Source organism: Balaenoptera ricei, chromosome 17 (assembly GCF_028023285.1).
Source record: "Balaenoptera ricei isolate mBalRic1 chromosome 17, mBalRic1.hap2, whole genome shotgun sequence".
Lineage (NCBI taxonomy): Eukaryota > Metazoa > Chordata > Mammalia > Artiodactyla > Balaenopteridae > Balaenoptera > Balaenoptera ricei.
The window spans coordinates 54,716,629-54,742,983 of NC_082655.1; the positions used below are offsets into that span (position 1 = coordinate 54,716,629).

Genomic DNA, 26,355 nt, shown 5'->3' on the forward strand with positions numbered 1-26,355 from the left:
AAATGTCAATATATGTATATGTATAGCTGACTCACTTTGTTATACAGCAGAAACTAACACACCATTGTAAAGCAATTATACTCCAATAAAGATGTTAAAAAAAAAAGTATATTACTGACACAAAAACAGAAATATAGACCAATGGAAGAGGATAGAAAGCCCAGAGAAAAACTCACGTATATAGGGTCACCATATCTTTGATAAAGGGGGCAAGAATATACAATGGAGAAAAGACAGCCTCTTCAATAAGTGGTACTTGGAAAATTGGACAGCCACATGTGAAAGAATGAAATTAGAACACTTCTTAACACCATACACAAAAATAAGCTCAAAATGGATTGAAGACCTAAATGTTGGCCAGACATTATAAAACTCTTAGAGGAATACATAGGCAGAACACTCTATAACATAATTCACAGCAAGGTTCTTTTTGACCCACCTCCTAGAGAAATGGAAATAAAAACAAACGTAAACAAATGGGACCTAATGAAACTTAAAACTTTTGCACAGCAAAGGAAACCATAAACAAGACAAAAAGACAACCCTCAAATAGGAGAAAATATTTGCAAATGAAGCAACTGGCAAAGGATTAATCTCCAAAATATACAAGCATCTCATGCAGCTCAGTATCAAAAACACAGACAACCCAATCCAAAAATGGGCAGACCACCTAAATAGACATTTCTCCAAAGAAGGTATACAGATTGCCAACAAACACTTGAAAGGATGCTCAACATCACTAATTGTCAGAGAAATGCCAATCGAAACTACAATGAGGTATCACCTCACACCAGTCAGAATGTCCATCATCAAAAAATTGACAAACAGTAAATGCTGGAGAGGGTGTGGAGAAAAGGGAACCCTCTTGCACTGTTGGTGGGAATGTAAATTGATACAGCCACTATGGAGAACAGTATGGAGGTTCCTTAGAAAACTAATAATAGAACTACCATATGACCCAGCATTCCCACTACTGGCCTATACCCTGAGAAAACCATAATTCAAAAAGAGACATGTAGCACAATATTTATTGCAGCACTATTTACAATAGCCAGGACATGGAAGCAACCTAAGTGTCCATCAACAGATGAATGGCTAAGGAAGATGTTGCACATATATACAATGGAATATTACTCTGCCATAAAAGGAAATGAATTTGAGTTATTTGTAAGTGAGGTGGATGGACCTAGAGTCTGTCATACAGAGTGAAGTAAGTCAGAAAGAGAAAAACAAATACTGTATGCTAACACATATATATGGAATCTAAAAAAAAAAAAAAGAAAAAGAAAGTTTCTGAAGAACTTAGGGGCAGGACAGCAATAAAGATATAGACTTATAAAATGGACTTAAGGACACGGGGAGGGGGAAGGGTAATCTGGGACAAAGTGAGAGAGTGGCATGTACATATATACACTACCATATATAACATAGATAGCTAGTGGGAAGCAGCCACATGGCACAGGGAGATCAGCTCAGTGCTTTTTGTCCACCTAGAGGGGTGGGATAAGGAGGGTGGGATGGTGATGCAAGAGGGAGGGTATATGGGAATATATGTATACGTATAGCTGATTCACTTTGTTATACAGCAGAAAGTAACACAACCTTGTAAAGCAATTATGTGCATTTGGGGTGAAAAAACCAACACAACACTTCCTTAGTGTTAAGATATGTTCTCAACTACTACTTCTTTTTTTTTTTTTTTTGAAATCTTTATTGAATTTGATACAATATTTCTTCTATGTTTTTTTTTTTTTTTTTTTTTTTTTTTTTTGCCACGAGGCATGTGGGTTCTTTTTTTTTTTAAACATTTTAAAAAATTATTTATTTATTTATTTATTTATTTATTTATTTATTTATTTATGGCTGTGTTGGGTCTTTGTTTCTATGCGAGGGCTTTCTCTAGTTGTGGCAAGTGGGAACCACTCTTCATCGCGGTGCACGGGGCCTCTCACTATCGCGGCCTCTCTTATTGTGGAGCACAGGCTCCAGACGCACAGGCTTAGTAGTTGTGGCTCATGGGCCCAGTTGCTCCGTGGCATGTGGGATCTTCCCAGACCAGGGCTCGAACCTGTGTCCCCTGCATTGGCAGGCAGATTCTCAACCACTGCGCCGCCAGGGAAGCCCGGCATGTGGGATCTTAGGTCCCTGAGCAGGGATCAAACCTGCACTCCCTGCATTGGAAGGCGAAGTCTAAACCCCTGAATCGCCAGGGAAGTCCCACAACTACTACTTCTTAAATTTAATTGAACTGCCTTTATTTGTCTGTTAGGCGCTTCAGGGATTTTACATTCGTCTGTCACCTGTCCTGTCACTGAAAGTGCATTGACAGGACCCCAAAGGCATCAGAACTTACTAGAATTTCTCTTGATAGACATTAGAATTTAAATTAATTATTTAAAGAAAGTGATTTAATATTGTATTTTTTTCAGAAGACACTGGTTTTTCAACTAAAAACTCAGCTAAAGGTCAGAGGTGTTCGTGTCTTCTTTTTTGTAAAGTGTTTATTAGCAATATCACATCTTTATCTTATGATTCCATGATGTGGGACAGGACAAGTTGATTATAGTATTAGTTCAAGTTGATTTGAAAAGGGACAAAAATACCTAGTGGTAATCTAATTTTATTTTAAAAGAGCAATCCATTTTAAACACTTATCGGTATTCAACTCTGGCAAATTATAGCATTAATATATTTTTTCTTTATATGGTTTTTCTCCTCAGTTGAATTTAGTACTATTAAAAACTCTGAAATAAGAAAGACAAACTGTCCAAGCTATAACATTAATTTCCTCCCCTAAACTTGCCAAGTCATTAAGTACTGGGAAACAACTATTAATAAAAGACCAAACTATATACCTCAGTAAATATTCATTCACTTAAGCCAATATTAACACAGTATATTTCACACTTCATTCAAATTTTTTATGTGTGATTTGAATTTGAAAATTATTGTTATTCTTACATACCAGGTTAATTACAGAAGTACTATCAAATAATGAATACTTATATACACACAAATATACACACATACTTATATGCATAAATAATATTGTCTGCCAATATGCTTTTAGAGAGAATGTGCAATTGTGATTCTAGTTATGCTTGCCAGTGAATTATATACAAATCTTGTTTAGATTTATATTTCACTAAAATAACACTAAAGTTAATTTTTGTGAATTGAGCCTTTAAATATATAGAACTATATGAAGCATACACAGAATTGATCAGTCTGTTGCCTTTCTGTGCTAATAATTTTATTTAAATTAACATAATTTGAGAATTAATACATCCATAATGTATTTCAAATAATTATTTTATTAGATGGTCCTTACAAAAGGGTAGTTTTCATTATGTCTGCAAGTAGCTGACTTTGGCAATTTGGTTTTTATAAACATCCTTTCATTACTGATTTATTCCAATGTAAGAAAAAATGTTATTAGATTTTTCAGTATTTGGGGATTTCTGAGGGATAGAAACATGAATACAGTCTATGTTTTGGTGCCTCAACCCTCAAAACAATATTAACTTAAATTATAAAGTAAGATAAATTATGGCTGACATGGAAACTGGAAGAGCATCCATATATACCTAAGACCCATGTCCTCTGAAAGAAGGTGGAGGCATGGAATTGGAGTATTTGAACATACAGTGGCAAGGAAAGAAGCTAAGTATACAGAGGTTCAAAAAAGGGCTGTTTGCCTCTCCCAGAAGGCTGGAATGTTATTGTTCCCTGGGTAGGTGGGGGAAGAGGAGAGGGATTCTGTAGAGTGATGAAAGGGACTATACTTAGCACCTTGCAATGTATAGTCCTTGGAGAGTCTGAGAGTCCCGTTGACACCAGAGTCATTCCCTGAGGGGAGATGCACTGTTGAGTGGACATCTATCTCAGTTTATACCTGAGAACAAGGAAGTTCTCACATGTCAAAAGAGAGGTCCAAGATAGTTACTAGTCAATTTGGTAAGAAATCACATTGGCTTTTAGTCCATCACTTACGGAGAGAAAAAAATAGCCCGAGGTGCACAGATGTTGAGGAATTCTCCAAGAAAGAAAGTGATTTACAGAGTAGCTTTTTGTAGGAGGGAGACGAGGCAAATAACTGGACTAGGTGGATACTGAGGATGTAAAACCAATGTTATAAAATGTTAATAAAAATGTCATGGCCTTAACACTTAAACAGAAGCAATTTCAAACAAGGATTTCTAGAAATAAAAACTTGATTTCTGAATAAAAAAGTGTTAGTAGTAAAATTGCTAAAAAGCAAATTTGGGAGAGCAAAAGTTGAAAGAAACTATCTCACAATAAAGAGGAAAAGTAGGAAAAAAAAAAAAAAAAGAATGGTAAAAAACAAAGAGGACAGAAGTTGGAGTCCAAATATGTCAAAAGGAAAAGAGACATGGAAAAATTTTCCATTGATTACACATAAGAATTGTTTGTAGAATAACAAATAGAACAAGCAATCCTAACATTTGTATGGAACCACAAATTGGCCCTGAAAAAATCAATTTTAAGAAAGAAGAACAAGGCTGAAGACATCATGCTCCCTGATTTCAAACTATATTCCAAACCTAAAATAATCAAAACAAAATAGTATTGGCATGACAACAGACATGTAGATCAATTAATAGAATAGACAGCCCAGAAATAAACCCATGCATATATGGTCAATTAATTTATGACAAAAGAGCAAAGAATGTACAATGGGGAAAGAACAGTCTCTTCAAAAAATTGTGTTGGGAAAATTGGACAACCACATGCAAAAGAATGAAACTGGACCACAATCTTATACCACACACAGAAATTAACTCTAAATGGATTAAAGACTTGAATGTAATGTAATGTAATCAAGACTTAATACCATAGAGATTAAAGATTAATGTAATGTAATCAAGACTTAAAACCATAAAGCTCCTAGAAGAAAATGTAGGCAGTAACCTCCTTGACATAGGTCTTGGCAATGATTTTTTGAATATGACACCAAAAGCAAAAGCAACAACAACAAAAATAAACAAATGGGACTACATCAAATTTAAAAGCTTCTGTACAGCAAAGGAAACCACCAACAAAATGAAAAGACTAAATGGGAGAAAATAATTGTAAATTGTATCTGATAAGGGGCCGATATGCAAAATATACAAAGAACTCATACAACTCAATTGCAAAAAAATAATCTGATTAAAAAGTAGGCAGAGGATCTGAACAGACATGTTTCCAAAAAAGATATACAGATGGCCAACAGGTAGATGAAAAGATGCTCAACATCATTAATCATCAGAGAAATGCAAATCAAAACCACAGTGAAATATCACTTTATATCTGTTAGGATGGTTATTCAAAAAGACAAGAGATAAATGTTGAGGAGCACGTGGAGAAAAGGTAACCGTTGTGCGCTGCTAGTGGGAATTAAATTGGTGCAGCCACTATAGAAAATAGTATGGAGGCTCCTGAAAAAAAATCAAAGTGCAAAAAAATTGTACCTTAGCCCAAAGACATTCAATTTATAGTGATTAATGAAGTCACAGAAGATATAGCAGTATCCTTATCTCTGATGACCCCAGCTCTCTTAGTCAGTCAGACTCACTTATAGTGAGCTCTCCCAGACCTGCTCTAATGCCTTCTGTCTTGAGTCTTGGTATCTGTCCCTATCATTTTTTATCTACTAGTTCTATAGCAGATTTCATATTTTCTCTTTTCTGTAGTAGGTCTGAAATTACTTTACTTCTATGGATTTACTAACATTTTATCCATAAACTCAGATATGAGCTGAGTATCCTCATGTCCATTTGGAAGATGAGAAAATGTAGTTTTACAGAGTGTAAATTCCAGCCATCATTCCACAGTACTACTTGACTAAAACACTAGTTTGTCCAAGTTCCAGACCACAATCTTAATGGAAATAGTTTGCTTCTGAGTAATTCTGATTACTCTGTTTTTGAAGCTGAATGAATCATTTTGGGAAAGCTTTCTGCCTTTCATTTAATTTTATGGATTGATCTTTTTATATTTCACTGAGTATCGGGCAGGCAATCTCTCCCTGAGTCTGTGAGGAATTGATACTGATGTTAAGTTTATGTTTATATCTTACACTTGCCCCTCACGACAAAGATCTCTTTTAAAAAAGGCTGGAGGAGCTTCAAGATGGCGGAAAAGTAAGACAGGAGATCACGTTCCTCCCCACAAATACATAACAAATACATCTACATGTGGAACAACTCCTACAGAACACCTACTGAATGCTGGAAGAAGACCTCAGACTCCCCAAAAGGCAAGAAACTCTCCACGTACCTGGGTAGGGCAAAAGAAAAAAGAAAAAACAGAGACAATAGGGACGGGACCTGCAGCAGTGGGAGGGAGCTGTGAAGGAGGAAAGGTTTCCACACACTAGGAAACCCCTTCGCGGGCAGAGACTGCAGGTGGTGGAGGGTGGAAGCTTTGGAGCCACGGAGCAGAGCGCAGCCACAGGGGTGCGGAGGGCAAAGTGGAGAGATTCCTGCACAGAGGATCGGTGCCGACCAGCACTCACCAGCCCTAGAGGCTTGTCTGCTCACCCGCCGGGGCGGGTGGGGGTTGGGAGCTGAGGCTCCGGCTTCGGTCAGATCGCAGGGAGAGGACTGGGGTTGGCTGCGTGAACACAGCCTGAAGGGGTTAGCGCACCACAGCTAGCCGGGAGGGAGTCCAGGAAAAAGTCTGCAGCTGCGGAAGAGGCAAGGAACTTTTTCTTGCCTCTTTGTTTCCTGGTGCGTGAGGAGAGGGGATTAAGAGCGTCGCTTAAAGGAGTTCCAGAGATGGGCGCGACATTCGGCTATCAGCGCAGACCCCAGAGACAGGCATGAGACGCTAAAGCTGCTGCTGCAGCCACTGAGAAGCCTCTGTGCAAGCACAGGTCACCTCCCCTCCCAAGAGTCTGTGCAGCCCGCCACTGTCAGGGTCCCGCGATCCAGGGACAACTTCCCCGGGAGAACGCACGGCGCGCCTCAGGCTGCTGCAATGTCACGCTGGCCTCTGCCACCGCAGGCTCACCCGGCATCCATACCCCTCCCTTCCCCCAGCCTGAGTGAGCCAGAGCCCCCGAAACAGCTGCTCCTTTAACCCTGTCCTGTCTGAGCAAAGAACAGATGCCCTCAGGCGACCTACATGCATAGGCAGGTCCAAATCCAAAGCTGAACCCCAGGAGCTGTGCGAACAAAGAAGAGAAAGGGAAATTTCTCCCAGCAGCCTCAGGAGCAGCAGATTAAATCTCCACAATCAACTTAATGTACCCTGCATCTGTGGAATACCTGAATAGACAACGAATCATCCCAAATTGAGAAGGTGGACTTTGGGAGCAATGATATATATACTTTTTCCCCTTTTTCTCTTTTTGTGAGTGTGTATGTGTATGATTTTGTGTGTGATATTGTCTGTATAGCTTTCCTTTTACCATTTTTCCTAGGGTCCTCTCTGTCCATTTTGTTTTTAATTACTTAAAAATTTTTTTTCTTAATAATTATTTTATATTTTTTATTTTAATAACTTTATTTTATTTTATCTTCTTCTTTCTTTCTTTTTTTTTCTCCCTTTTATTCTGAGCTGTGTGGAACACAGGCTCTTGGAGCTCCAGCCAGGCATCAGGGCTGTGCCACTGAGGTGGGTGAGCCAAGTTCAGGACACTGGTCCACAAGACACCTCCGAGTTCCACATAATATCAAATGGCAAAAATCTCCCAGAGATCTCCACCTCAATGCCAAGACCCAGCTCCACTCAACAAACAGCAAGCCACAGTGTAGGACACCCTATGACAAACAACAAGCAAGACAGGAACACAACCTCATCCATTAGCACAGAGGCTGCCTAAAATCATAATAAGGCCACAGACACCCCAAAATACACCACCAGACATGGACCTGCCCACTAGAAAGACAAGATCCAGCCTCATCCACCAGAACACAGGCACTAGTCCCCTGCACCAGGAAGCCTACAGAACCCACTGAACCAACCTTAGCCACTGGGGACAGACACCAAAAACAACAGAAACTATGAATGAGCAGCCTGCGAAAAGGAGACCCCAAACACAATAAGTTAAGCAAAATGAGAAGACAGAGAAACACACAACAGATGACAGAGCAAGGTAAAAATACACCAGACCTAATAATTGAAGAGGAAATAGTCAGTCTACCTAAAAAATAATTCAGAATAATGATAGTAGAGATATCCAAAACCTTGGAAATAGAATGGAGAAAATACAAGGGACGTTTAACAAGGACCTAGAAGAAATAAAGAGCAAACAAACAGTGATGAAGAACACAATAAATGAAATTAAAAATTCTCTAAAAGGGATCAATAGCAGAAAAACTGAGGCAGAAGAATGGATAAGTGACCTGGAAGATAAAATAGTGGAAATAACTACTGCAAAGCAGAATAAATAAAAAAGAATTAAGAGAATGGAGGACAGTCTCAGAGGCCTCTGGGAAGACATTAAATGTGCCAACATTCGAATCATAGGGGTCCCAGAAGAAGAAGAGAAAAAGAAAGGGACTGAGAAAATATTTGAAGAGATTTTAGTTGAAAACTTCCCTAATATGGGAAAGGAAATAGTTAATCAAGTCTAGGAAGCACAGAGAGTCCCATACAGGACAAATCCAAGGAGAAACACGCCAAGACACATATTAATCAAACTATCAAAAATTAAACACAAAGAACAAATATTAAAAGGACTAAGGGGAAAACAGCAAGTAATACATAAGGGTATACCTGTAAGGTTAACAGCTGATCTTCCAGCAGAAACTCTGCAAGCCAGAAGGGAGTGGCAGGACGTATTTAAAGTGATGAAACAGAAACACCTACAACCAAGATTACTCTACCCAGCAAGGATCTCATTCAGATTTGACAGAGAAATTGAAAGCTTTACAGACAAGCAAAAGCTAAGAGAATTCAGCACCACAAAACTAGCTTTACAGCAGATGCTAAAGGAACTTCTCTAGGCAGGAAACACAAGAGAAGGAAAATACCTACAATAATAAACACAAAAAATTAAGAAAATGGTAATAGGAATGCACATATCGATAATTACCTTAAATGTAAATGGATTAAATGCTCCAATCAAAGGACATAGACTGGCTGAATGGATACAAAAACAAGACCTATATATATGCTGTCTACAAGAGACCCACTTCAGACCTAGGGACACATACAGACTGAAAGCAAGGGGATGGAAAAAGATATTCTGTGCAAATGGAAATCAGAAGAAAGCTGGAGTAGCAATTCTCATACCAGATAAAATAGGCTTTAAAACAAAGACTATTACATGAGACAAAGAAGGACACTACATAATGATCAGGGATCAATCCACAAGAAGATATAACAATTGTACATATTTATGCATGCAACATAGGAGCACCTCAATACATAAGGCAAATTCTAACAGCCATAAAAGGGGAAATCGACAGTAGCACAATCATAGTAGGGGACTTTAACACCCCGCTTTCACCAATGGACAGATCATCCAAAATGAAAATAAAGAAGGAAACACAAGCTTTAAATGATACATTAAACAAGATGAACTTAATTGATATTTATAGGACATTCCATCCAAAACCAACAGAATACATTTTCTTCTCAAGTGATCATGGAATATTCTCCAGGATAGATCATATCTTGGGTCACAAATCAAGCCTTGGTAAATTTAAGAAAATTGAAATCGTATCAAATATCTTTTCTGACCACAATGCTATGAGAGTAAATATCAATTACACAAAAAAATCAGTAAGAAATACAAACACACGGAGGCTAAACAAGACACTACTTAATAACCAAGAGATCACTGAAGAAATCAAAGGGGAAATCAAAAAATACCTAGAAACAAATGACAATGAAAACACAACGACCCAAAAGCTATGGGATGCAGCAAAAGCAGTTCTAAGAGTGAAGTTTATAGCTATACAAGCCTACCTTAAGAAACAAGAAACATCTCAAATAAACAACCTAACCTTACACCTAAAGCAATTAGAGAACGAAGAACAAAAAAATCCCAAAGTTAGCAGAAGGAAAGAAATCATAAAGATCAGATCCGAAATAAATGAAAACAAAATGAAGGAAACAACAACAAAGATCAATAAAACTAAAAGCTGCTTCTTTGAGAAGATAAACAAAATTGATAATCCATAAGCCAGATTTATCAAGAAAAAAAGGGAGAAGACTTAAATCAATAGAACTATAAATGAAAAAGAAGAAGTAACAACTGACACTGCAGAAATACAAAGGATCATGACAGATTACTACAAGCAATTGTGTGCCAATAAAATGGACAACCTGGAAGAAATGGACAAATTCTTAGAAATGCACAAACTTCCGAGACTGAACCAGGAAGAAATAGAAAATATGAACAGACGAATCACAGCACTGAAATTGAAACTGTGATTAAAAATCTTCAAACAAACAAAAGCCCAAGGCCAGATGACTTCACAGGCGAATTCTATCAAACACTTAGAGAAGAGCTAACACCTATCCTTCTCAAACTCTTCCAAAATACAGCAGAGGGAGGAACACTCCCAAACTCATTCTATGAGGCCACCATCACTCTGATACCAAAACCAGACAGAGATGTCACAAAGAAAGAAAACTACAGGTTGAGAGAAAGAGAGAAAATGACAGAAGAGTAAGACGTGGAGATCACATTCCTTCCCACAAATACATTAGAAATACATCTACAAGTGGAACTGCTCTTACAGAACACCCACAGAACGCTGGCAGAAGACGTCAGACCTCCCAAAAGGCAAGAAGCTCCCCACATACCTGGGTAGGGCAAAAGAAAAAAGAAATAACACAGACAAAAGAGTAGGCACGTGACCTGCACCAGTGGGAGGGAGCTGTGAAGGAGGAAAGGTTTCCACACACTAGGAGGCCCCTTCATGGACAGAGACTGCAGGTGACAGAGGGTGGAAGCTTCGGAGCCACGGAGCAGAGCGCAGCCACAGGGGTGCGGAGGGCAAAGTGGAGAGATTCCTGCACAGAGGATCGGTGCCGACCAGCACTCACCAGCCCTAGAGGCTGGTCTGCTCACCTGACGGGGCGGGTGGGGGTTGGGAGCTGAGGCTCCGGCTTCGGTCAGATCGCAGGGAGAGGACTGGGGTTGGCTGCGTGAACACAGCCTGAAGGGGTTAGCACACCATAGCTAGCCGGGCGGGAGTCCGGGAAAAAGTCTGCAGCTGTGGAAGAGGCAAGGAACTTTTTATTGCCTCTTTGTTTCGTGGTGCGCAAGGAGAGGGGATTCAGAGCACCACCTAAATGAGCTCCAGAGATGGGCGCGAGCCATGGCTATCAGCAGGGACCCCAGAGACGGGCATGAGACACTAAGGCTGCTGCTACCAACACCAAGAAACCTGTGTGTGAGCACAGGTCACTATCCACACCACCCCTCCTGGGAGCCTGTGCAGCCTGCAACTGCCAGGGTCCTGTGATCCAGGGATAACTTCCCCGGGAAAATGCATGGCGCGCCTCAGGCTGCTGCAACATCATGCTGGCATCTGCCACTGCAGGCTTGCTCCGCATCCGTACCCTTCCCTCCTCCCCGCCTGAGTGAGCCAGAGTCCCCGAAGGAGCTGCTCCTTTAACCCCGTCCTGTGTGAGCAAAGAACAGACACCCTCAGGCGACCTACACGCAGAGGTGGGTCCAAATCCAAAGCTGAACCCCGGGAGCTGTACGAACAAAGAAGAGAAAGGGAAATTTCTCCCAGCAGCCTCAGAAGCAGCAGATTAAAGCTCAACAAACAACTTGATGTACCTGCATCTGTTGAATACCTGAATAGACAACGAATCATCCCAAATTCAGGAGTTGGACTTTGGAGAAGGATATATTAATTTTTCCCCTTGTCCTTTTTTTGTGAGTGTATAAGTGTATGATTATGGGTGAGATTTTGTCTGTATAACTTTGCTTTCACTATTTTTCCTAGGGTTGGGTCCGTCTGTTTTTTTTTTTTTTTCTTAAAATATTTTTTTCGTAACAAATTTTTTCTTAATAATTTTTCTTTATTTTGTATTTTTAAAAAAATTAAAAAAATTTTTTCTTAATAATTTTTTTCACATTTTTTATTATAAAAAATTAATAAATTTGTTTTAAAAAATTAAAAAAAATTCTTTCTTAGTAATTTTTTTTTCTTATTTTTTATTATAATAGCTTTATTTTATTTTATTTTATTTTATTTTTTCCTCTTTCTTTCTTTCTTTCTATTTTTTCTCCCTTTTATTCTGAGCCGTGTGGTTGAAAGGCTCTTGATACTCCAGCCAGGCATCAGTGCGTTGCCTCTGAGGTGGGAGAGCCAACTTCAGGACACTGGTCCACAAGAGACCTCCCATCTCCATGTAATACCAAATGGCGAAAATCTCTCAGAGATCTCCATCTCAGCAACAACACCCAGCTTCACTCAACGACCAGCAAGCTACAGTAATGGACACCCTATGCCAAACAACTAGCAAGACAGGAACACAGCCCCATCCATTAGCAGAGAGGCTGCCTAAAATCATAATAAGGCCACAGACACCCCAAAACACACCACCAGACGTGGACCTGCCCACCAGAAAGACAAGATCCAGCCTCATCCACCAGATCACAGGCACTAGTCCACTCCAACCGGAAGCCTACACAACCCACTGAACCAACTTTAGCCACTGGGGACAGATACCAAAAACAACAGGAACTACTAACCTGCAGCCTGTGAAAAGGAGACCCCAAACAAAGTAAGATAAGCAAAAAGAGAAGACAGAAAAACACACAGCAGATGAAGGAGCAGGGTCAAAACACACCAGACCTAACAAATGAAGAGGAAATAGGCAGTCTATATGAAAAAGAATTCAGAATAATGATAATAAAGATGATCCCAAATCTTGGAAATAGAATAGACAAAATGCAAGAAACATTTAACAAGGATGTAGAAGAACTAAAGAGCAAACAAACAATGATGAACAACACAATAAATGAAATTAAAAATACTCTAGATGGGATCAATAGCAGAATAACTGGGGCAGAAGAACGGGTAGGTGACCTGGAAGATAAAAGAGTGGAAATAACTACTGCAGAGCAGAATAAAGAAAAAAGAATGAAAAGAACTGAGGACAGACTCAGAGACCCCTGGGACAACATTAAATGCACCAACATTCGAATTATAGGGGTCCCAGAAGAAGAAGAGAAAAAGAAAGGGACTGAGAAAATATTTGAAGAGATTATAGTTGAAAACTTCCCTAATATGGGAAAGGAAATAGTTAGTCAAGTCCTGGAAGCACAGAGAGTCCCATACAGGATAAATCCAAGGAGAAACACGCCAAGACACATATTAATCAAACTATCAAAGATTAAATATAAAGAAAACATATTAAAAGCAGCAAGGGAAAAACAGCAAATAACACACAAGGGAATCCCCATAAGGTTAACAGCTGATCTTTCTGTAGAAACCCTTCAAGCCAGAAGCGAGTGGCAGGATATACTTAAAGTGATGAAGGAGAAAATCCTACAACCAAGATTTCTCTACCCAGCAAGGATCTCATTCAGATTTGATGGAGAAATCAAAACCTTTACAGACAAGCAAAAGCTGAGAGAGTTCAGCACCACCAAACCAGCTTTACAACAAATGTTAAAGGGACTTCTCTAGGCAAGAAACACAAGAGAAGGAAAACACCTACAATAACAAACCCAAAACATTTAAGAAAATGGGAATAGGAACATACATATCAATAATTACCTTAAATGTAAATGGATTACATGCTCCCACCAAAAGACACAGACTGGCTGAATGGATACAAAAATAAGACCCATATATATGCTGTCTACAAGAGACCCACTTCAGACCTATGGACAAATACAGACTGAAAGTGAAGGGATGGAAAAAGATATTCCATGCAAATGGAAATCAAAAGAAAGCTGGAGTAGCAATTCTCATATCAGACAAAATAGACTTTCAAATGAAGACTATTACAAGAGACAAAGAAGGACACTATATAATGATCAAGGGATCGATCCAAGAAGAAGATATAACAATTGTAAATATTTATGCACCCAACATAGGAGCACCTCAATACATAAGGCAAATACTAAGAGCCATAAAATGGGAAATCAACCGTAACACAATAATAGTAGGGAATTTAACACCCCACTTTCACCAATGGACAGATCATCCAAAATGAAAATAAATAAGGAAACACAAGCTTTAAATGACACATTAAACATAATGGACTTAATTGATATTTATAGGGCATTCCACCCCAAAACAAAAGAATACACATTTTTCTCAAGTGCTCATGGAACATTCTCCAGGATAGATCATATCTTGGGTCACAAATGAAGCCTTGGTAAATTTAAGAAATTTGAAATCGTATCAAGTATCCTTTCCGACCACAATGCTATGATACTAGATATCAATTACAGGAAAAGATGTGTAAAAAATACAAACACAAGGAGGCTACACAATACACTACTTAATAACGAAGTGATCACTGAAGAAATCAATGGGGAAATCAAAAAATACCTAGAAACAAATGACAATGGAGACACGACAACCCAAAACCTATGAAATACATCAAAAGCAGTTCTAAGAGGGAAGTTTACAGCAATACAAGCCTACACCGAGAAACAGGAAACATCTCGAATAAACAACCTAACCTTGCACCTAAAGCAATTAGAGAAAGAAGAACAAAAAAAAACCCAAAGCTAACAGAAGGAAAGAAATGATAAAGATCAGATCAGAAATAAATGAAAACGAAATGAAGGAGACAATAGTAAAGATCAACAAAACTAAAAGCTTATTCTTTGAGAAGATAAACAAAATTGATAAACCATTAGCCTGACTCATCAATTGAAAAAGGGAGAAGACTCAAATCAATAGAATTAGAAATGAAAAAGGAGAAGTAACCACTGACACTGCAGAAATACAAATGATCATGAGAGATTACTACAAGCAACTCTATGCCAATAAAATGGACAACCTGGAAGAAATGGACACATTCTTAGAAATGCACAACCTTCTGAGACTGAACCAGGAAGAAATAGAAAATATGAACAGACCAATCACAAGCACTGAAATTGAAACTGTGATTAAAAATCTTCTAACAAACAAAAGCCGAGGACCAGATGGCTTCACAGGCGAATTCTATCAAATATTTAGAGAAGAGCTAACACCTATCCTTCTCAAATTCTTTCAAAATATTGCAGAGAGAGGAGAACTCCCAAACTCATTCTACGAGGCCACCATCACCCTGATACCAAAACCAGACAAAGATGTCACAAAGAAAGGAAACTACAGGCCAATATCACTGATGAACATAGATGCAAAAATCCTCAACAAAATACTAGCAAACAGAATTTAACAGAACATTAAAAGCATCATGCACCATGGTCAAGTGGGGTTTATCCCAGGAATGCAAGGCTTCTTCAATATAGGCAAATCAATCAATGTGATACACCATATTAACAAATTGAAGGAGAAAATTCATATGATCATCTCAATCGATGCAGAGAAAGATGTTGACAAAATTAAACACCCATTTATGATAAAAACCCTGCAGAAAGTAGGCATAGACGGAACTTTCCTCAACATAATAAAGGCCATATATGACAAACCCACAGCCAACTTCGTCCTCAGTCGTGAAAAACTGAAACCATTTCCACTACGATCAGGAACAAGACAAGGTTGCCCACTCTCACCACTACTATTCAACATAGTTTTGGAAGTTTTAGCCACAGCAATCAGAAAAGAAAAAGAAATAGAAGGAATCCAAATTTGGAAAAGAAGAAATAAAGCAGTCACTGTTTGCAAATGACATGTTGCTATACATAGAGAATCCTAAAGATGCTGCCAGAAAACTATGAGAGCTAATCAATGAGTTTGGTAAAGTAGCAGGATACAAAATTAATGCACAGAAATCTCTTGCATTCCTATACACTAATGAAGAAAAATTTGAAAGTGAAATTAAGAAAACACTCCCGTTTACCATTGCAACAAAAAGAATAAAATATCTAGGAATAAACCTACCTAAGGAGACAAAAGACCTGTATGCAGAAAATTATAAGACACTGATGAAAGAAATTAAAGATGATACAAATAGATTGAGAGATATACCATGTTCTTGGATTGGAAGAATCAACATTGTGAAAATGACGCTACTACCCAAAGCAATCTACAGATTCAATGCAATCTCTATCAAACTGCCACTGGCATTTTTCACAGAACTAGAACAAAAAATTTCACAATTTGTATGGAAACACAAAAGAACCCGAAGAGCCAAAGCAATCTTGAGAACGAAAAATGGAGCTGGAGGAATCAGGCTGCCTGAGTTCAGACTATATTACAAAGCTACAGTAATCAAGACAGTTTGGTACTGGCACAAAAACAGAAACAGAGATCAATGGAACAGGATAGAAACCCCAGAGCTAAACCCATGCACATATGGTCAACTTATCTTTGATAAAGGAGGCAAGCATATACAGTGGAGAAAAGACAGCCTCTTCAATAAGTGGTGCTGGGAAAACTGGACAGGTACATGTAAAAGTATGAAATTAGAACACTCCCTAACACCATGTGCAAAAATAAACTCAAAATGGATTAAAGACCTAAATATAATGCCAGACACTATCAAACTCTTAGAGGAAAACATAGGCAGAACACTCTATGACATAAATCACAGCAAGATCCTTTTTGATCCACCTCCTCGAGAAATGGAAATAAAAACAAAAATAAACAAATGTAACCTAATGAAACTTAAAAGCTTTTGCACAGCAGAGGAAACCATAAACAAGACCAAAAGACAACCATCAGAATGGGAGAAAATATTGGCAAATGAAGCATCTGACAAAGGATTAATCTCCAAGATTTACAAGCATCTCATGCAGCTCAATATCAAAAAAACAAACAACCCATTCCAAAAATGGGCAGACGACCTAAATAAACATTTCTCCAAAGAAGATATACAGATCGCCAACAAACACATGAAAGAATGCTCAACATCATTAATCATTAGAGAAATGAAAATCAAAACTACAATGAGATATCATCTCACACCAGTCAGAATGATCATCATAAAAAAATCTACAAACAGTTAATGCTGGAGAGGGTGTGGAGAAAAGGGAACCCTCTTGCACTGTTGGTGGAAATGTAAATTGATACAGCCACTATGGAGAACAGTATGGAGGTTCCTTAAAAAAACTAAAAATAAAACTACCATACGTCCCAGCAATCCCACTACTGGGCATATACCCTGAGAAAACCATAATTCAAAAAGAGTCATGTACCAAAATGTTCATTGCAGCTCTATTTACAATAGCCAGAACATGGAAGCAACCTAAGTTTCCATCAACATTTGAATGGATAAAGAAGATGTGGCACATATATACAATGGAATATTACTCAGCCATAAAAAGAAATGAAATGGAGGTATTTGTACTGAGGTGGATGGACCTAGAGACTGTCATACAGAGTGAAGTAAGTCAGGAAGAGAAAAACAAATACCATATGCTAACACATATATATGGAATCTAAAAAAAAAAAAAAAAGAAAGAAACTGTTCAGAAGAGCCTAGGTTCAAGATGGGAATAAAGATGCAGACCTACTAGAGAGTGGACTGGAGCATACAGGGAGGGGGAAGGGTAAGCTGGGACAAAGTGAGAGAGTGCCATGTACATATATACACTACCAAACGTAAAATAGATAGCTAGTGGGAAGCAGCCGCATAGCACAGGCAGATCACCTCAGTGCTTTGTGATCACCTAGAGGGGTGGGATAGGGAGGGTGGGAGGGAGGGAGATGCAAGAGGGAAGAGATATGGGGACATATGTATATGTATAACTGATTCACTTTGTGATAAGGCAGAAACTGACACACCATTGTAAATCAATTATACTCTAAAAATGATGTTAAAAAAAAAGAAAAAGAAATGATAATTATGTGACATGATAGAGGTGTTAGCTAGAACTCTGATGGTAGTCATATTGCAATGTATAAATGTATCAGATCAACACATTGTACACCTTAAACTTACACAATGTTATATGTCAATTGTGTCTCAATATAAATAGATAAATAAATAAATAAGAAAAGTTAATTAAAAAAAAAAAAGGCCTGCTAGTTAAACCTAATATTCAATCCTGTTTTTCTTTGTTCTCCATTTCTAAATTTTTTTCACATTTCTGCTCTCCATTCAATAAGTTAAATATACTTCATCTCCATTAAATTCACACATTATATATATGTGCTTTGGTTGGTTTCACTTAATATAAGAACCGCACGTATGTTTATTTTAACCAATTATTTCTTTATACTCTAATTGTGAAATATAAGTTTAATATGGGGAATTGTTTAATATATATTTAGAATTTAACAAATATTACTAAAAGCAATGCCTCTGAATCTCCACTGAGGGAAATACAAAGAATGCTGGCAGTGCCCTGCCATGTTGAGTGCTCTGTCCCAGATACCACACATTATGCCGCCTCCAAGTAGATCCTTCTCCCCTCCAAAAAGATTAGAACCTTCATTTTCAAAAGGTTCATAAAGTCCAAAGGAAAATTGATAAAAGATATACTTCTAGATACTTCTTGCTGAGATTTATGAGCTGAGAGAAAGAAAATACTAACAAAGGATAGAGAATGATACAAACAACAGTATTTAAGTGGAATACTAGAAGTGGTTAAGATGTTGGGATATTGTACATGGGATATTAAGAGAAAAAGAAATATAATTAAATAATTTAGACCAAGTCAAAATATGCATATGTGGGGAAAAATAAAGACTTCTCTAGGCATGCATAGATTCAGAAATTATGTTATCAGTTTACCCGAAGTAATTATTTTAGAAGCAACCTAAAAACTAAGAATTAAAGGAGAATGGATATAACTAAAAAAATCTTACAAAATTTTAAATTAAGTCCTAATGGGTAGTAATGATAACAGACACTTGGAGTGGTCAAAGAAGCACTAAGTACAGAGTATATGAGAAAGAAAAGATATAAAATACATAAATATTTAACAGAAGCTGGAAGCTAAAAGTCTAATGTTTATGTATAAAACTTGAGCTTCTATGGCAGAGAAGGGTGGTGGAGGAGAAGGTAAGGTGGTTTGGGAGTGATGAAATAGAAGCTTTGTAAAGTTCATGTCCTGGCAAAGGAGACCAGAATATACAATGGAGCAAAGACAGCCTCTTAAATAAGTGATGCCTGGAAAACTGGACAGCTGCATGTAAAAGAATGAAATGAAATTAGAACACTCCCTAACACCATACACAAAAATAAACTTAAAATAGATTAAAGACCTAACTGTAAGGCCAGACTCTATAAAACTCTTAGGGGAAAACATGGGCAGAACAGTCTTTGACATAAATCACAGGAAGATCTTTTTTGACCCACCACCTAGAGTAATGGGAATAAAAACAAAAATAAACAAATGGGACCTAATTAAACTTAAAAGCCTTTGCACAGCAAAGGAAACCATAAACAAGATGAAAAGACAACCCTCAGAATGGGAGAAAATATTTGCAAATAAAGCAACTAACAAAGTATTAATCTCCAAAATATACAAGCAACTCATGCAGCTGAATATCAAAAAAACAAACAACCCAATCAAAAAATGGGCCAAAGACCTAAATAGACATTTCTCCAAAGAAGACATACAGATGGCTAACAAACACATGGAAAGATGCTCAACGTCACTAATTATTAGAGAAATGCAAATCAACACTACAATGAGATATCACCTCACACTGGTCAGAATGGCCCTGATCACAAAATCTACCTTCAATGAATGCTGGAGAGGATGTAGAGAAAAGGGAACACTCTTGCACTGTTGGTGGGAATGTAAATTGATATAGCCACTATGGAGAACAGTATGGAGGTTCCTTAAAAAACTAAAATTAGAACTACCATGTGACCCAGCAATCCCACTACCTGGCTTATACCCTGAGAAAACCATAATTCAAAAAGACACATGCACCCCAATGTTCATAGCAGCACTATTTACAATAGTCAGGACATGGAAGCAACCTAAATGTCCATCAACAGAGGAATGGATAAAGTAGTGGTACATATATACAATGGAATATTACTCAGCCATAAAAAGGAACGAAATTAGGTCATTTGTAGAGATGTGGATGGACCTAGAGACTGTCATACAGAGTGAAGGGAGTCAGAAAGAGAAAAACAAATGTTGTATATTAATGCATATATATGGAATATGAAAAAATTGGTATAGACGATCTTATTTACAAAGCAGATACAGAGACACACGTAGAGAACAAACGTACAGATACCAAGGGGGAATGGGGGGATGAATTGGGAGATTCGGACTGACATATATACACTATTGATACTATGTATAAAATAGATAACTAATGAGACCTACTGTATAGCACAGGGAACTCTACTCAGTGCTCTCTGGTGACATAAATTGGAAGGAAATCCAAAAAAGAAGGGATATATATACACGTATAGCTGATTCACTTTGCTGTACAGTAGAAACTAACACAACATTTTAAAACAACTATACTCCAATAAAAATTTTTTTAAACAGGTAAAAAAAGTAAAGTTCATGTTGGATGGGAGTTAGCATAGCTATTGTTTGATTTTAAGAGAGAAATAGGTTTTATCTATAAATGTTTAATATTTAATAGCCACTAATGAAATAGAGAGGCCTAGTAGAATATACAAATTAAGGCAGTTGAGAGGGAATAGATAGGAAATAAAAGAAAATTCATTAAGCAAGCATAAGGAAAGGAAGAAAAGAGGAAACAATAAGTTAAATACTTGGAATTAGGATGGAAGAAAAATAATCCAATAGATTAGTTAATAAAATAAATGTAAAAGTATTAAATTTCCCTGCAAAAAACAAAGACTTTCATGTTGCTTTCAAAAACAAGATCCAATACAGTGGAGAAAAGACAGCCTCTTCAATAAGTGGTGCTGGGAAAATTGGACAGCTACATGTAAAAGTATGAAATTAGAACACTCCCTGACACCATGCACAAAAATAAACTCAAAATGGATTAAAGACCTAAGTGTAAGACCAGACACTATCAAACTCTTAGAGGAAAACATAGGCAGAACACTCTATGACATACATCACAGCAAGATTCTTTTTGACCCAGCTCCCAGAGAAATGGAAATAAGAACACAAATAAACAAATGGGACCTAATGAAACTTAAAAGCTTTTGCACAGCAAAGGAAACCATAAACAAGACCAAAAGACAACCATCAGAATGGGAGAAAATATTGGCAAATGAAGCATCTGACAAAGGATTAATCTCCAAGATTTACAAGCAGCTCATGCAGCTCAATAACAAAAAAACGAACAACCCAATCCAAAAATGGGCAGAAGACCTAAATAGACATTTCTCCAAAGAAGATATACAGATGGCCTACAGACACATGAAAGAATGCTCAACATCATTAATCATTAGAGAAATGCAAATCAAAACTACAATGAGATATCATCTCACACCGGTCAGAATGGCCATCATCAAAAAATCTAGAAGCAATAAATGCTGGAGAGGGTGTGGAGGAAAGGGAACACTCTTGCACTGTTGGTGGGAATGCAAATGGATACAGCCACTATGGAGAACAGTATGGAGGTTCCTTAAAAAACTACAAATAGAACTACCATACGACCCAGCAATCCCACTACTGGGCATATACCCTGAGAAAACCATAGGTCAAAAAGAGTCATGTTCCAAAATGTTCATTGCAGCTCTATTTACAATAGCCAGGACATGGACGCAACCTAAATGTCCATCGACAGATGAATGGATAAAGAAGATGTGGCACATATATACAATGGAATATTACTCAGCCATAAAATGAAATGAAATGGAGGTATTTGTAATGAGGTGGATGGAGTTAGAGTCTGTCATACAGAGTGAAGTAAGTCAGAAAGAGAAAAACAAATACAGTATGCTAACACATATATACGGAATCTAAGGAAAAAAAAAAAAAAAGGCCATGAAGAACCTAGTGGCAAGACGGGAATAAAGACACAGACCTACTAGGGAATGGACTTGAGGATATGGGGAGGGGGTGGGGTGAGATGTGACAGGGTAAGAGAGTGTCATGGACATATATCCACTACCAAATGTAAAATAGATAGCTAGTGGGAAGCAGCCGCATAGCACAGGGATATCAGCTCGGTGCTTTGTGACCACCTAGAGGGGTGGGATGGGGAGGGTGGGAGGGAGGGAGATGCAAGAGGGAAGAGAAATGGGAACATATTGTATATGTATAACTGATTCACTTTGTTATAAAGCAGAAGCTAACACACCATTGTAAGGCAATTATACTTCAATAAAGATGTTTAAAAAAAAAAAAAAAAACAAGATCCAGATATATGTTGTTTTAGGAAATATGCAAAAATAAAGTGACAGTGTTATGTGTTAAAATATTCTACCAAAAGATATGTTGAAGTCCTCATCTCCAGTGCCTGTAAATGTGACCTTAGTTGGAAATACATCTTTGCAGATGTAATCACAATGAGGTCATTAAGGTGAGTCTTAATCTAGTATAACTAGTGTCTTCATAAGAGAAGGAAAAGAGACACAGACACAAAGACATGGGAGAAGACCATGTGATCATGGAAGCAGAGATTGGAGTGGTGTGTCAGTAAACCAAGAAATGCCAAAGATTGCCAGCATACCAGAAGCTGAGACAAAGGCGCAGAACAAACTGTCCGCTAGAACTTCCAGAGACAGAGCACAGCTCTGCTGACACCTTGATTTCAGACATTCAGCCTCCAAATATCTGTTGTTAAGTGATTCAGTTGGTAATAATTTATTACACCTGCCCCAGGAAACTAACAACAAAGAAAGGTGGAGAATAAATGGATATATTAGGGAAATGCAAACCAAAAGAGAGCCTTATCAGTAAAGGATCAAGCAAAGTATCGAACAGAGTAAAATTCTAGGCTAAAGATAGTAAATGAGATATTATATAAATGTAAAAGTTACGATTCTCCAGGAAGTTATAGAGAGGCAGTATTGAAAAGGGCACAGACTAAAGAGCCTATACTCTAGACACAGATGCTCTAGAAACAGGCTGTAGTTCCTGGCTCTGTTATTAAATAGGTCTGTGACTTTAGGGATATTCCTTAACTTTTCTATGCCTCATTTTCTACACCTATAAAATGGGAATGATAATAATACTTCACTTATAGGCAGTTATGAGAAACAAATGAATTAATATATGTAAAATTAATATATTTAAATGAATTTATATGTACTAATATATAAAAAATATATGTTTAAAACAATAGTTATCATAGAACAAACACCAACAAAAGTTAGCTATTATTTTTCTCCTCTTATTATTATAAAACATCATATAAAAACCATCCAAGCAATGTGGGATATAAAATAAAACCTGAAGAAAAGAAGAACTTTATAAAGTCACTATCTGGTAGAGGATTTTCAAACAATCACTTTCAGAATTTGACATATCAATTTGCCACAAAAGAACAAATTCTACAGAGGATTGGATGATACAATCAACAAGGTAAAACAAACACATAGTATTATACTAAAAGCAGAAAATATATCCTATTTTCCATTTACAAAATCTCATTATTATGAAACCAAGAGAAATTCTTAATAAGATCCTTAAAAAAGATTTTATAATTCCCATTCTCTCTCCATGACCCAAGAAAACTAGAAATCAAAAATAAAATGGCCAAATGCAGCTTAAGCATTTGAATATTAAGATATTTACATCAAAATAACCATTGTAAAATACCACTCTTCTCTGCATCACTGTGTTTTATGGCAATCAAGTGGCTGAGTTATACGAAATTTCTCTTGCCCAAGAATGGCCACCATCCATTGGTTCTAAACCAGGGTGATACCATCTCCTTAAGGAAGATTTAGAAATGTATAAGGGTACGCATGGTTGTTACAAAGACTGAGGAGTGCTGTTGGCCTTTCAGGTTTGGAGATCAGGGATGCTAAATGTTCTGCAAAGCTCGGAATACTCTTACACAATGTAGAATTGCCATGGCCAAAATATCAATAATGTTCCCATTGGTAAACATTGTTTTAAAAGTGATACAGGGCAAAGAAAGATGTTTCTATTTGAAATTAAGTTAACACTACTAGGGTAAAAACGTCTTCTATAAACCTAGCAGGCAATTCAATGTTCAATTTTCCGCAGCAAGAACCAAATTCAAGAAACTTCTTTGCTTTTGACAATACTCAGAGAGCATATAAGATTGTTTAGAGATTGTTGCAGAAACTCATTTTCTTTTATTACTAAGACTCAAAAAGGGAATTCACATTTTTATTCATAGAGTAATTAGATAAATGGATAAGTCAGTACATAGGGAACTGTAAATCTATGTAATTTGCTATTTAGGTTATATTAGCTAAGTCAAATTCTGAGTGCACAAAACTTAGTTACCGGAAACATTAGTGCTTCCGATAACTACTTCTTGCACATTCTCATGTAAAAACAAAGTATTTCAAGAGCGTTCTCTCTTAGTATTTCTGATGGGACTAAGACAAAAGGCAATGTTCTAGAGTAGATAGTATATAGGGATGAAAATGAAAAAACATGGGTTCTAGTGTTGGCCCTACCATTTACTAACTATGTGAACTTCTCTGTGCTTACTCATCAGTGACATTGGAATAACGGTATTTGCCTTATTTGTCTTGAAAGATTGAGATGCAGAGTAACTATAAAATCCCTACAATGGCCTGACAAGCTTCCCTGGAACTCGCCCTCCCTCTACCTTATTTCCTGCGTAATTTCCTCTTTCTCCCTCTGCTGCACTGGTTTCTTGTTCCAATGTAAGATCTCTGCACTGACCATTCACTCTACCCAGACACTCTACCCTTGATAGCTTCAAGCCCACCCTCTCACTCCCTTTCTTCCATGAGGTCTCTGCTGAAATGCCACCTCATCAGAGAGGCAGTCATATACCATCCCATGAAATACAATGCTCCCAACTTTTTTCTACTGTATTCTTTGACATAGTGATGATCTACTGTGTAACACCTCAGATTTTACTTTGCTTACACTTGTCTGTCTCTTCTCTGTAGAATGTAATCTCAAGAAATGCAAGAAATTTTGCTATCCTTTCCTTAGGAATAATATTCTACTAATAAATTAGAGTTTTCTGAATCTGTCCATATAAAAATTTAGCAATGTGTTTAATTGGGAAGTTTGTATCTCTACTTTTTACTAATTAATGTGAAATTATATAAATATTATTTTTTATGACATTACATGTTTTCAGACACATAATTCTCATGATTTAGAATAGTACGGAAAGTTACCCTTTTAACCTATCTACTATGCCTATCTTAATTATCCCAGTGCTCAAATATTCGAAACATGCATTGAATTTGCATGCTGTTTCCCTGAAAAGATACTATATGCACTCTATTTTGAAGTGAATTTTTTTCTTCATTAAAAGCAACATGTTATATTTCAAGACTTCAATATGTCACAAGCTAGGTGGGCCAAGAGCATGCTATTTGCTCTAATAAAACAGTTTTCTACTGCAGTGTAGTGTAGTGGAAAGCAGAGACCATTTCTTATCCATTTTACATTCCTCTCATACATTGTACACAGCAAATGCTCCATAATCATTGATTAATTTATTGAGTATAGACATTCATGCAGTGATAAGTATCCCCACCCTTCTATAAAGAAAAATAAAATAAAGAAGATACTTACATTTAGAGCCTGATGAAGAAGATCCACTGACAGTAGATCTTGATCCCCCTTTCATGGAAAAGACTCCTTTCCCCCTGCGAGTTGTTGTTACAGCCACTCTGGGACGCTTCAGTGGAATTACTGCGCGGGGAGGTGGAGGCACACGCCCATGGTAATCAAATAACCTTCACAAAATACAAACGTGGCTGAGAATTGGTTTATGCCTAAGTGTTCTATCAAATGTGTGAGACGATTAAGAGAATGGCCTTGTAAAAAATGTCAGTAAATGCTTTTGTTATCATTGTTGTCCTCAAGAAGATTCATTTTTCACTAAAGAAATAGGATGCTAATATAGTCTATGCTTTCTGGGCATTAGAATCTGACCCTTAATATGAACTCATTTTTAAGGTATGAGAGAACAAGGAGCTTTTCAATACGTTGAAATTATGTCGACCTTCATTCCCAAGTATATTTCTTTGCTTGATTTAACAGATTTATCCATTTTAGGAACAGAAATCTTCCTTTAACACATCAGATACTTATTAGCACATAAGTGTGAATGGAGGAATAGACCATGCAGAATCAGGGACAAAGAAAAGAAAATTACTGTATGATCAGAAAACAGCTCAGAAGGAAAAAAAAAAAATAGGAGTATATCTAGTTTAAAGAGGGCAGCTATAAGAGACAAATCAATATTGTTCCTTACCTCTCTATAA

General features: G+C 37.3%; 1 protein-coding gene across 10 annotated transcripts in view; it reads right to left on the reverse strand.

Annotated features, from left to right (window-relative positions):
* RALYL (RALY RNA binding protein like) overlaps positions 1-26,355 on the reverse strand; it is an 814,820-nt gene that overhangs the window by 111,007 nt on the left and 677,458 nt on the right. For all 10 annotated transcript variants that reach the window (XM_059901174.1, XM_059901164.1, XM_059901166.1 and 7 more), the window contains one exon: positions 25,661-25,824. In XM_059901174.1, coding sequence (XP_059757157.1) covers positions 25,661-25,824 — 164 coding nt within the window. The remainder of the gene's footprint in view (positions 1-25,660; positions 25,825-26,355) is intronic.